This window comes from Diaphorina citri, unplaced genomic scaffold (genome assembly GCF_000475195.1).
Source record: "Diaphorina citri unplaced genomic scaffold, Diaci psyllid genome assembly version 1.1 scaffold567, whole genome shotgun sequence".
NCBI lineage: Eukaryota > Metazoa > Arthropoda > Insecta > Hemiptera > Psyllidae > Diaphorina > Diaphorina citri.
This window is the reverse complement of record NW_007378001.1, coordinates 101611-113834: the sequence shown is the minus strand read 5'-3', so window position 1 is coordinate 113834 and position 12224 is coordinate 101611. Positions and strand designations below refer to the sequence as shown.

Genomic DNA, 12224 nt, shown 5'->3' with positions numbered 1-12224 from the left:
CCCCCCTAAATAAATACGGCCCTGTCTGACGCATTCTTCCCGTATACATCACGCCATTTTCAGATTTCCCTACTTCATTGTTCACATTTTTCTTTCTTCTTCATGTTTAGTGTTTCTTTTTCTTTCTGTTACATTACATTTTCATTTTCAGTGTTCCTTTCTGTTTCATTACGTTTTCATTTCACAAATTCCTCACTCCGCTATTCCCCAAACGCCAAGTCACGTGACGTTGAAATGCGTTTTTTTTTCCGTTTTTTCAAATCCTGAACACTAAATGGGACAAACTTGAGGTTTAGTTGAAATGGTTTTTTTTTTTTTTTTTTTTTTTTTTTTTTTTTCGTTTTTCAAATCCTGAACATTGAATGGGACAGACTTGAGGTTTATCAAAACCAACCGATTTTTAGAGGGAGGGAGAGAATTTTTCAAGAGGTTTCATAGAGGGAACTGTAACTGCTGAGGTCTTATCGCTTTGAAGGCGAAGTGAGAAGGATTTAAGATAGGGAAAACCCAGCCGTTCAAACAAACCTTATCAGTTTAGGATAAATGCCGCCCCTGGCGGAAATCTCTACCGCACACTAGAACTTACTTACCTCGGGCTCACAAGACAGACGGCTAGGCTGACGGCTACAATCACCAGAAATCCAGTCTCCGAAACTAAAAAATTTCAGCACCGTGGGCGATTTTTTAGACTTCAGGGGGAACCAATTCATACAAACCTTTTTTCAACCGGAACCAACTAATACGTTTTTTCCCAGTTGGGAACCAACTCGTACTCAGCCGAAAAAACATCCCTTTAGAAAAAATATACTGATCGCCTCTGGTTTGAACTGTTGACCCCTACTCCTGTTGCTCTCAGTGTCGTAAAGAAAAAGAGAGAACAAAATTAAAAACACTTACTATGTAAGGAAAACAATAAAACAGAACGAAATGTAAAATAAGAGCAGTAAAAAAAATAAATACCTCTGTATGTAGCAATAGCACTAGGCTTACTCTATAAAAAAAATGGCCTTTGGAGGCCAAACGGCCAGTGTCCCAGTCCCAGTTTCTTCTTGGGCTTAAAAAAAAAGAAGTTCGATAAAGAGAACTGTAACAATGGAGGTCCTGTCGTCCTGAAATCGAAGAGAGAAGGAGGACAGGATAGGAGAAAGCCCGCCGTTCCGAGAACGAATCTTATCAGTTTAGTATAAAATCCGCCCCGGGCGGGAATCCGCGACCTAGTGCTTGCAAGGCAGACGCGCTACCTCCAAGCTAAGAAGGCTGGGGGACGTGTTTAAGTCGACGTCCTTCGACGCTGCTTTTATGACGACCATTTACTCGTAGACCGTCTGACAAACTCAGGTCTGTCAGACACTCGAAAGGTCGAAACCTGTGTGGCGGAAAAATTACCATAATTAACATAATAAAATTATTCTTCATCATCCCTGTAAGTACTTCTGTACTTTTAGGGACCATAATCTTCCAAACTATAGATTTCTCAGGGGGTCTGAGAGACCTCGGTCGAGGGTTTTTCCCCCACACAGGTTCCCACTGCCTGACAGACCTAGGACGTTGGTTTGTCAGACAGTCTGAGCCTAACACCCATATGCTGCAAGTGCTCAAGCATCAATTCCAAACATCTGATTGGCCAATATTTGTTTAAGACTGATCTGAGACCGAGAATTTTTGTTCATAAATACGGGTGTAAGATTTCAATGCTACGTAAACTCTTCAGCAGAAAGCAAGGTTTCTACCCCGTGTACTGTTTTAGAACTTTTATGTCCTCCATTTACATTATTTTCTGTCGTTTCTAATGACTCCAAGCAATTTATTTCGTTCACCTCGCGTACTTTAAAAAACGGTCGACAAAAACATCGCACGATGGGAAAAGGTGTGACGAGACAAAAATCTTAACAGTTGCGCTATTGTTGCGAAATAATGTTTGGAATGTTGAGCAACATTCGATCTATTTACATAGAGTCTATTACCTAACTTACTATTAGCAATAAAGAAAAAATAATAATAATAAATAGGTACCTAATTTATCGTATGACATTTTATTTTTAACAATGTACAATAATAAGTCAAAATTAGTGAGAAAGGACATACATCAGGAAATTAACATAATATGTAGTATAAAACCTATACAACCTGCATCTAGGTATTTGGGGAAAAAAAAACCTACTCAAATATAGTAGTATATAATAATAATAATGACAGGGAAAAGGTGTGACGAGACAAAAATCTTAACAGTTGCGCTATTGTTGCGAAATAATGTTTGGAATGTTGAGCAACATTCGATCTATTACATAAAATCTATTACCTAACATACTATTAGCAGTAAAGAAAAATAATAATAATAAATGGGTACCTACCTAAAATGTTCCATAAATAAAACTGGAGAGGAAAACAGTTGCTGGATTGTTGCAAAAACATTTCTGGATTATTGAGAAACAATACAGAGAAACTATTTCTAACGAAAATTTCGCTGATTGTAAACCATGTTAACCGACTTCAGAAATGAACCCATAAAATTATTCATTAAACGAGTCCAGAAAAAGTATATACCTCCGCCTTTTAACACCAAGGCAGCTTAGCGGCAAATTTCAGTTGAAATTTCTTGAATTAAACCAAACCCCTTGAATCAGCATTATTCTACCTGTTGTGCTACATTAGCAGAGCTTTTCCGTTGAAGTATTAGCGGAAACTTTGGGTATTAAAAGCTTTATAAGCAGGGCCGACCACATGGGGTCCATCCCGTCCTTGTATCGAAATCGAACTGCTATTATTATGTTAAAGGCGGTCTCTTCCTGATCCCTTATGTGCCGCGTCCATTTTAATTTAGAACTATTGCACTGCCTTTACAATCGAACTGCTAAGTTCTTATCGTCCCGAAAGCGAAGAGAGAAGGAAAACAGGCTATGATGGCCCTATAAACATAGAACCAACCTCAGTGGTGCAGTGGTTAGCGTGGTGGACTTCGGATCTGGAGGTTGGTGGTTCGAGTCCAAATCAAGTCAAAAAATTTAGCGTAGTGCATTAAGCAGGGAACGACATTTGTGACAAGCATTTATGCTTAACACAATTAAAAAAATCCTTTTCTATAAACATAGAATTTTCCAAATCCTGCTGATCGAGACGTATTTTTTCTCAAACATAATTATACGGTTCGTTCTCGGAACGGCTGGCTTTCTCCTAACCTGTCTTCCTTCTCTCTTCGCTTTCGGGACGATAGGACCTTAGACGTTACAGTTCCCTCTATTGGTAAAGTTAGGGCCATCGGCTTTAATAAACGCCCTATGCCACTGCGACCTGGTTAGATCTTTTGTGACATTCCCTTTAGTTATCTAGAAGTCCTCTCTATCGAGCCTATTTAAAAAAGACCTTAGTTGTCACAGTTCCAGCTATCAAACCTCTAACCCCAAAGCCTATAACCTTGCCTCTAACCTCACTATTAAAATCCTATCAATAGATGTAACTAGTCCGCGTATAACACCGTGTTTGAGCTACTGGCCAGCTTTCTCCTAATCTACCTCCCTTACTACAGGTAGGTACTGTTACTATTTATGGCTTAAGTTGAAGAGAAGTGGGAGAAATCCACCCCCGGCCGGAATCGAACCCGTGGCCTAGCGCTCACGAGGCAGACACGCTGCCAACCAAGCTAACTAGGCTGGCTTTAAGAAAATTAACTATTGAACCCGTAACTATACTGCGTCTCGAACCCGTAACTCCTTAACTGGAAGTCGGGTAGTCCTGTCAGTTGCACCAATCGATTCAAAAGCCCCATAAGAGAGAATGCTTAGAGGAGAATCGATTCCTCGTCAAAAGTTCAATAAGAGTCTCGAACCCGTAACTCCTTAACTAGAAGTCGGACAGTCTTGAAAGTTGCACCAATCGATTCCTCGTCAAAAGTTCAATAAGAGTCTCGAACCCGTAACTCCTTAACTGGAAGTCGGACAGTCTTGAAAGTTGCACCAATCGATTCCTCGTCAAAAGTTTCATAAGAGAGAATGCTTAGTGGACCCAAAAAGTGTACTAGGGACTTTTATGGGGCAAAAAACTGATTTTATGGGTTAATTTCCTATGGGGCACTTTGAGTTTGAACACCCTGTATAGGTGCCTATTCACTACTCACCTATGTGGGTACCTCTGTATCCAACCTCAGTGGTGCAGTGATTAACGCTTCACATGTGGTGCAGTGATTAACGCTTCACATAATTAAAAATCCCTTCGGGACAAGGACTCTGATTGTTACAGTTTCCCTCTAACACATTGTGTACGATGTGATCCATTTTTGTATCACAGTCACTATGCTGGTGGTACGGTGTGATCCACTTTTGTATCACGAGACTTCCTTCAATCTAAGGCCTGTGATACAAACATGGATTATATTGGAGACCTATACTCTACGTGGTTTGATGCAGCATATCATGCTTAGTTTTAGTTTCTTCTGGTGTCAGCAAAATAAAATATAGTTGTGCTCTATGTCCGGTGTGATCCATAAATGGATCACATTGGAAATTACTCAAATTAGGCCTCCGTACCTAGCGCTAATTCGCGTTTTTATGCTTCGTACACAATGTGCTAATAACGTTCAAAAAATCCCTTTTTCCTCTCTCCCCTACTACAGTATGATCGTGGTCTACCATGTTGTCAACTTGAGCGAGAAGGAAAGCGACAACGTTGCCGATTTTGTCGACTTCAACGTGCACAATCGCCACCAGACCGCGCTCAAACCGAGCGCGGGCGTTCTGTTCCCCGACAGTGGCGCGCTCAACGGCGTTCTCTCCGTACTGTCTCTCATATCGTTCGCGCTAATCACAAGTTCGACGCTGGTGAACAGTTTACTGTACGGGATCAAGAGCAAGATCCTCCGGAAATCGTTCCAGAACTATTGGCGCAAACAGAAGTCGAAATGTGAGATCTACAACGAGATTCAGGCGCGGACGCCGAGCACGTGCGGCTCGAGGCGGCCCAGTCTGACCCCTCTAGGTGAGTAGTCGCCCTAAAGGTCTGTTCCCAATTGTTTTTCGGAAAAAAAAAATGGTGTCGTGTAGTGGGAACACTCTCATTTTTAACACTGCTTACAGGATATTCGGGGGAATAATTGGATGAAACTCACGACTAGTGGGGACTATATACTACACTTTGACCTTAACCATAAGGCCGAGATCCTTAGATTCCATAGTCCTCCTTTATTACCAATGAAAACCTCGTCGAGGTGATGAGATTGGTCGACTTGGTATGTGTAAACAGAGCTTTAATGATAATTTCCACTTTTTTTTTATATCCTTCAGGTATTCTAACGAAACCAGCGCCTCTGATTCGTCGCTCCTCGGAGATCGGCATGGAGGCCAACAACAACTCCTCCAGTAAATCCTCCAACTCCAAATCTCAATTCCTTCAACCTTCTCTCAATTTCAACTTGGCTATGTTTTCCTTTCGGATTTAAAGTTTATTTATTTATTTGAGTAGGGAAAACATAGCCAAGTTGAAATTGAGAGAAGGTTGAAGGAATTGAGATTCAGAAGGCACGAACTGGGAATGCAGACTTGGCCTTAACTTTACTGTAACTGCTAAGGTCTTATCGTCCCGAAATCGAAGAGAGAAGGAAGACTACCAACTAAGCTAACTAGGCTGGCACACTGTATTGGGAGAACTTTGAATTAGGTACATTTTTCTGACACGACATGACTCCCCATGATGTCACATGAGCTCACGACACGTGACGGCAATTTATTTTTAAAATAAGAGTTCGCTCTGCTTTGGCCCGCCACATACGCTTATGCATACATGCAATAGCGTATGAAATCACCCTGTATAATATGAGAGAATATTAATATCGGAAAGATGATGATGTATAATCATAAAATCGATAAATAATAATAATCATAAAAAGTTTAACCTCATTACACAAATGGGGAAAAATTTGCCATCAACAGGGTTCGAAGTTGATCAAATTAGCCTTCAAGCCTGCAACTATAAAGTAGATCAGAAAGATCAAAAGATTTTCTTGGAATAAAAAATTGAAAGTTCGGTTCTCGGAACGGCTGACTTTCTCCTATCCTGTCTTCCTTCTCTCTTCGCTTTCGGGACGATAAAACCTTGGCAGTTATAGTTCCCTCTATCAAACCTCTTCAAAAAAAAAGTTTATAAGAAGTTTGAAGAGATAGGTAAAGACTAGAGAGTGTAGAAAATATCCTTCTCCTCTCCCCGGGTTCGAAGCCGCAACCTTTCAATTACGAGACCGCAGAAACCTCACGCTCCATTAGGTTACATCTGGGAGTAAACATAAAATGTAAAATACAGGAGAGAGAGCGAGAGAATAATGTAGAAAGAGAGGGAGAGAGAGGTAAAATATCGGAGAGAGAGACAGGAAGGGAGAGAGAGCGAGAGATTAATATAGAAAGAGAGGGAGAGAGAGGTAAAATATGGGAGAGAGAGACAGGAAGGGAGAGAGAGCAAGAGATTAATATAGAAAGAGAGGGAGAGAGAGGTAAAATTTGGAAGAGAGAAAGATAAGGGGGGGGATAAGAGAGAGAACAAAAAGGAAGGAGAGAGAGAGAGAGGAGAGAGAGAGGAGGGAGAGGAAGGAGAGGGCGAGAGAGGGAATGAGAGAATGAGAAGGAGAGATGGAGAAAGATACTGTAAATATGGATAACAGAGAGAGAAAGAGAGAGAGAGAGAGAGATGAAGAAAGATAGTGTAAATATGGATAACAGAGAGAGAAAGAGAGAGAGGAGAGAGAGGAGGGAGAGGAAGAAGAGAGAGAGAAGGAAAAGGGTATGTAGCATGAGAAATAATGGTAAATACACCCTTTTTCTCTCCCTCTCTCTGTCTCTTGATTTCTCTTTCTATCATTAATACATTCCTTTTCTCAGAATCAGTTTTAAAAGCATTCGGTTGATTTTACAGCCTGAAAACGGTAACCCAGGGATATTGTATTTTCCCCCAAGAGGTTCGATAGAGAGGTTCGATAACTGTAACTGTTAAGGTCTTATCGTCCCGAAATCGATGAAAAAAGGAAGACAGGATAGGAGAAAGTCAGCCGTTCCAAAAACGAACCTTATCCCCTAGGCCGTGACTTCGTGGTATGTTCTGCTGTAGTGTTCACACCTTAAAATTCAACCATCACATTGAGAGTAAGGTCAGCCATTCACTATTAGGTAGCACAGCTACACCTGATCAGTTCCGCCTGTCAGGTCTACCTGATAGTGAGTGGCTGGCCTAACTTTTTTCCACCTGTCCCTTCCACAGATCTCAGCCGACAAACCACCACAACGGCCCCAGCGGCGGACCGACAGGGGTCGAAGTTACCACAAGTTTCATCAACAGTCCACGCATCCTCATCACGAAGACATTATCCCAAGATAACAGTGGCGGCTGTACGGACGACGAATATGTCAGTCTAGAGCCGAACCGCTCCCTCGAATCAGCCACTACATACGAGTCAGTGCGGGTTTACGAGGATAAGCCGTTTGATTTGGAATCAGCGAAGTGAGCCGAACCGCTCCCTCGAATCAGCCACTACATACGAGTCAGTGCGGGTTTACGAGGACAAGTCGTTTGATTTGGAATCAGCGAAGTTGGAACAAACGACGCTGAGTCAGTCAGAGAGTATGACTCGGATAAGGCGTTTGACTCTGACAAATTCGACTCGCGAGGATTCGACTCACCGTCACGACCTTCAGGGAACCATGACGGCAAAGTGCTGTCGTTCCTGTCCCTGAATTCGGACTCGGAAGACGAAGCGACCGTGACAAAAACGACCGTTTCCGAATAAATGTGGAGTGCCGCAGGGTTCGTTACTAGGTCCTTTAAACTTAATTGTCTACCGTCTCATGGCCAGAATCACGATCTGTGTTTAAACTTGGTTTATGTTGGAACCCTTTGGTCACGGATTTAAACTACAGTTTACATCGGTCACCAAAAGGTTAAGTTGAACCTTTGGATTCAGCGATCTGATTGGTTGATTTCCTTTGGTCACCGATTTAAACTACAGTTTACATCGGTCACCAAAGGGTTAAGTTGAACCTTTGGATTAAGCGATCTGATTGGTTGATTTCTTGTTTTCAAACTTTATAGCCAATCAGATTGCTCAATCTAGCTTTCAGATCTGATGTAGATTTCAGATTTCATTTGACCTTCAGAAATATTTGGTTAATCATACCTTTCGTGGGTGAGAACTAACAATACTAACATTCCTTTTTTCCACGCTTCGATCAAATCGAAGGGCGTGCCAAATCAAGCCTTTATTGAAGACGAAAAGCATTTTTAGTAACAGGAGCTTGAAGTTTTGCTTGTTGCTTGATCAATTTTCTTTTCAAAAGAAGAAAAAGAATTTAGCTTGAAAAAATCTCAATCGAATCAAATTCGAAAGTTCTTCGTGGGTGAGAACTAACAATACTAACATTCCTTTTTTCCACGCTTCGATCAAATCGAAGGGCGTGCCAAATCAAGCCTTTATTGAAAACGAAAAGCATTTTTAATAAGAGGAGCTTGAAGTTTTGCTTGTTGGTTGATCAATTTTCTTTTCAAAAGAAGGAAAAGAATTTAGCTTGAAAAAATCTCAATCGAATTAACTTCGAAAGTTGTTTATAGTCTTGTAGATTAAAATTAAAAATCTCAATCGAATCAAATTCGAAAGTTCTTCTCCTGAAGAAATTTGATATTTCGATCCACTTTCAAGGCGGAACTTTTGACAGTTTGCCTGCGGGGCTTTCGTGAGTTTTAAAGACCGTACAGAAATCCAAAACAGCTGTCCGCTTTCGACGTAGTTCCCAAATTATCATAGGATTTTCAGTGACGGAGCGTGAAATTTTCAAAAGGAGAAGCTCTGTTTTTAAAGAGGAACAGAACAGCCCATTTGTAATAATTCCCAAATTATATCATCATTTTCAGTGACGGAGCGTGAAATTTTCAAAAGGAAAAGCTTTGTTTTTAAAGAGGAACAGAACAACCCATTTGTAATAATTCCCAAATTATATCAGGATTTTCAGTGACGGAGCGTGAAATTTTCAAAAGGAGAAGCCTTGTTTTTAAAGAGGAACAGAACAACCCATTTGTAATAATTCCCAAATTATATCATCATTTTCAGTGACGGGTCGTGAAATTTTCAAAAGGGGAAGGCTTTTTTTAAAAGTGGAAGCCATTTGTAGGTACTTTCCAGAACAACCCATTTGTAATAATTCCCAAATTATATCATCATTTTCAGTGACGGGTCGTGAAATTTTCAAAAGGGGAAGGCTTTTTTTTAAAAGTGGAAGCCATTTGTACTTTTCAAATTATTATATCATGATTTTCAGTGACGGGTCGTGAAATTTTGAAAAGGGGAAGCTAAAAACGATTAAAAAGTATGTCAATCTACTGGTGGTCTTCAAGTGTGTCCATACATAGTCGACCGGCCATCGATCGATGTCGACTGAACCGTCCACACTGCCTCGACAACAGATTTACCTCGTCGCTCGACATCGATCGTCGGTCAGTCGACTATGTTTGGACACACCTTTCGAACATAGGTTGAATTATCAATAAATCAAAAAGTGGGTGAGGTAACTGTAGAGGGAAAGGGAAGCGGTAGTTTCCCCTCTTTACTATGAAGGATTCACCACTGCTTTCTATTTTGAGGTAGGGCTGGGAAGGCGCTTTCAAACTTTTGACTAAGAGCTCTCCTTTAGCAGGAAATTGTGTAGTTTTCAATGGAAATAACTTGTATCTAGTTGTATCTAGTCATTGTATTTAGTTCAGAGAGGGGATGAGAATGATTATGCAATGTTTTTAAAGGTTTTTGTTATGCAATATGACGTCACAACATTAGCAAAAATTTTCGTTTTTATGTGGACAGGATGGGTGGTGTCGAAATTTCCAAATCAACTGACAAATTAACATCAAATGTGGACAAAATCGAAATACCAAAATTCTACGTGAGATATTACAGAGAGATGTCCTATGAAATGACTAGATAATATTAAATTATACATAGTTAAAACAGTAGATTCGCCTGGGGCGAGTCGAACTTGTTGTTACCCATCAATTCTAGTCGTAGTCGGTTCCTTAGAATATAAAATTGTTCATATTACCTATGTTTTAACTATGTATAATTTAATCTTATCTAGTCATCTCATAGGATATCTCTGTAATATCTCACGTAGAATTTTGGTATTTCGATTTTGTCCACATTTGATGTTAATTTGTCAGTTGATTTGGAAATTTCGACACCACCCATCCTGTCCACATAAAAACAAAATTTTTTGCCAATGTTGTGACGTCATATTGCATAACAAAAACCTTTAAAAAATATTGCATAATCATTCTCATCCCCTCTCTGAACTAAATATAATGAGATACAAGTTATTTCCATTGAAAACTACACAATCTCCTGCTAAAAGGGGGGGGGCAGCCCCCCCTTGCTACGCCCATGGTTCCAAGTTTGACGGGTCCCTATTTTAACCCCTTCGTTCCCTCTGTTCCAGGTCGGCCTGTGTCTCGCGGTCACCTGGTTCCTGTGCGTCCTCGCTTGCATTCCGCCCTTCTTCCGAGTCAGTCCGTACTCGTACGATCCCGACTTCGCTTCGTGCGTTCCCGACTTCAAATCGGGCAAACTCGGCACGCTCTGGTACTCGTCGTTCTTCATCGTGTCCACGTTCCTACTGCCAGTCACCGTCATACTCATTTGTAACATCAAGGTAAAATTTGGCGCTTGGAGCCTTTTTTTTTTAAGATGAGTGTTTCACCGCCGTTTTTGTTTCGTAGCAATGAAACAACTGCTACATTAGTCGCATGTGGTCTGTGTCGTAGCATGCCCATCCCGTAGTATGCCTCTCATCAGATGGGCGAGAAGAGACACAATACTTCCCATTTAGGTGCTGGGTCAACACGAGAACACCAGAAAGTAACCCGTTGAAATATGTATTTGCAATCGAAAAACGAGTACAAATTGACAGCGCTTTTATTTTATTTTATTTGACATTCGGTCTGACATTCTAATATGAATTTTTGGCTCTTTTTGTTGAAGATTAATGGATAACAATGCTTATCGTAGCAGAAAAGCCTACATTACTAAAGTATAGCAATACTTCCCATTTAGGTGCTGGGTCAACACGAGAACACCAGAAAGTAACCCGTTGAAATATTTGCAATCGAAAAACGAGTACAAATTGACAGCGCTTTTATTTTATTTGACATTCGGTCTGACATTCCAAGATGAATTTTTGGCTCCTTCTGTTGAAGATTAATGGATAACAATGCTTATCGTAGCAGAAAAGCCTACATTACTAAAGTATAGCCAATCTATAGGTAATAGTTTTGCTCTGCAAATGCCTGATGAAACCGGTTTGCTCCTCAGGTGCTCATGATAGCTCGCTACCACCGGCACCGCATAGCTTCCGCCATCTTCGAAGTCACCCTCTCCGCCCAGGTGACAATCACCCATCAGAAGAACCCCTTCTACAACTCGCTCACCCTTAACAAGTTCCTCACGCGCAAGTCCGCGTATAATAAACGCCCTATGCCACTGCGACCTGGTTAGATCTTTTGTGACATTCCCTTTAGTTATCTAGAAGTCCTCTCTATCGAGCCTATTAAAAAAAGACCTTAGTTGTCACAGTTCCAGCTATCAAACCTCTAACCCCAAAGCCTAACCTTGCCCCTAACCTCACTATTAAAATCCTATCAATTGATGTAAGTTTGCCCCCGCCAACCACACAGCTTATCCCTGACTGAGGCTAAAAACAACAGTGATTGAATTGAAGAGCTTTAGAGATAAAGCTTCAGAGGTGTCCAACCTGAGGTGCACAGCGGGCCATTATTTGAAAATTTCACGACCCGTCACTGAAAATGATGATATAATTTGGGAATTATTACAAATGGGTTGTTCTGTTCCTCTTTAAAAACAAAGCTTCTCCTTTTGAAGATTTCACGCTCCCTCACTGAAAATCCTGATATAATTTGGGAACTACGTCGAAAGCGGACAGCTGTTTTGGATTTCTGTATGTTCTTTAAAACTCACGAAAGCCCCGCAGGCAAACTGTCAAAAGTTCCGCCTTGAAAGTGGATCGAAATATCAAATTTCTTCAGGAGAAGTTGGATAACCTTTTATTACTAGTTACGTAAACATGGTTAGGTAAGTATAGGAGGTATGTTTGAATATTGTTACTCAGTGGCGGTTAGTGAGAGAAAAAGGTGTTTTTCCAGGTTACAACTTTTTCCCTACTTTTAGGCGCGTTAACACTCCAGACAGTAGATCGTTT

The 12224-nt window shown here is 40.8% G+C and overlaps 1 protein-coding gene across 1 annotated transcript in view; it reads left to right on the top strand.

Moving 5' to 3' along the window:
• The window catches only part of LOC113467843 (G protein-coupled receptor 161-like), a 48743-nt gene that overhangs the window by 33214 nt on the left and 3305 nt on the right, over positions 1 to 12224 (top strand). The window contains exons 5-6 of the mRNA XM_026824285.1: positions 10449 to 10661; positions 11321 to 11464. Of these exons, the coding sequence (XP_026680086.1) occupies positions 10449 to 10661; positions 11321 to 11464 (357 nt within the window). The remainder of the gene's footprint in view (positions 1 to 10448; positions 10662 to 11320; positions 11465 to 12224) is intronic.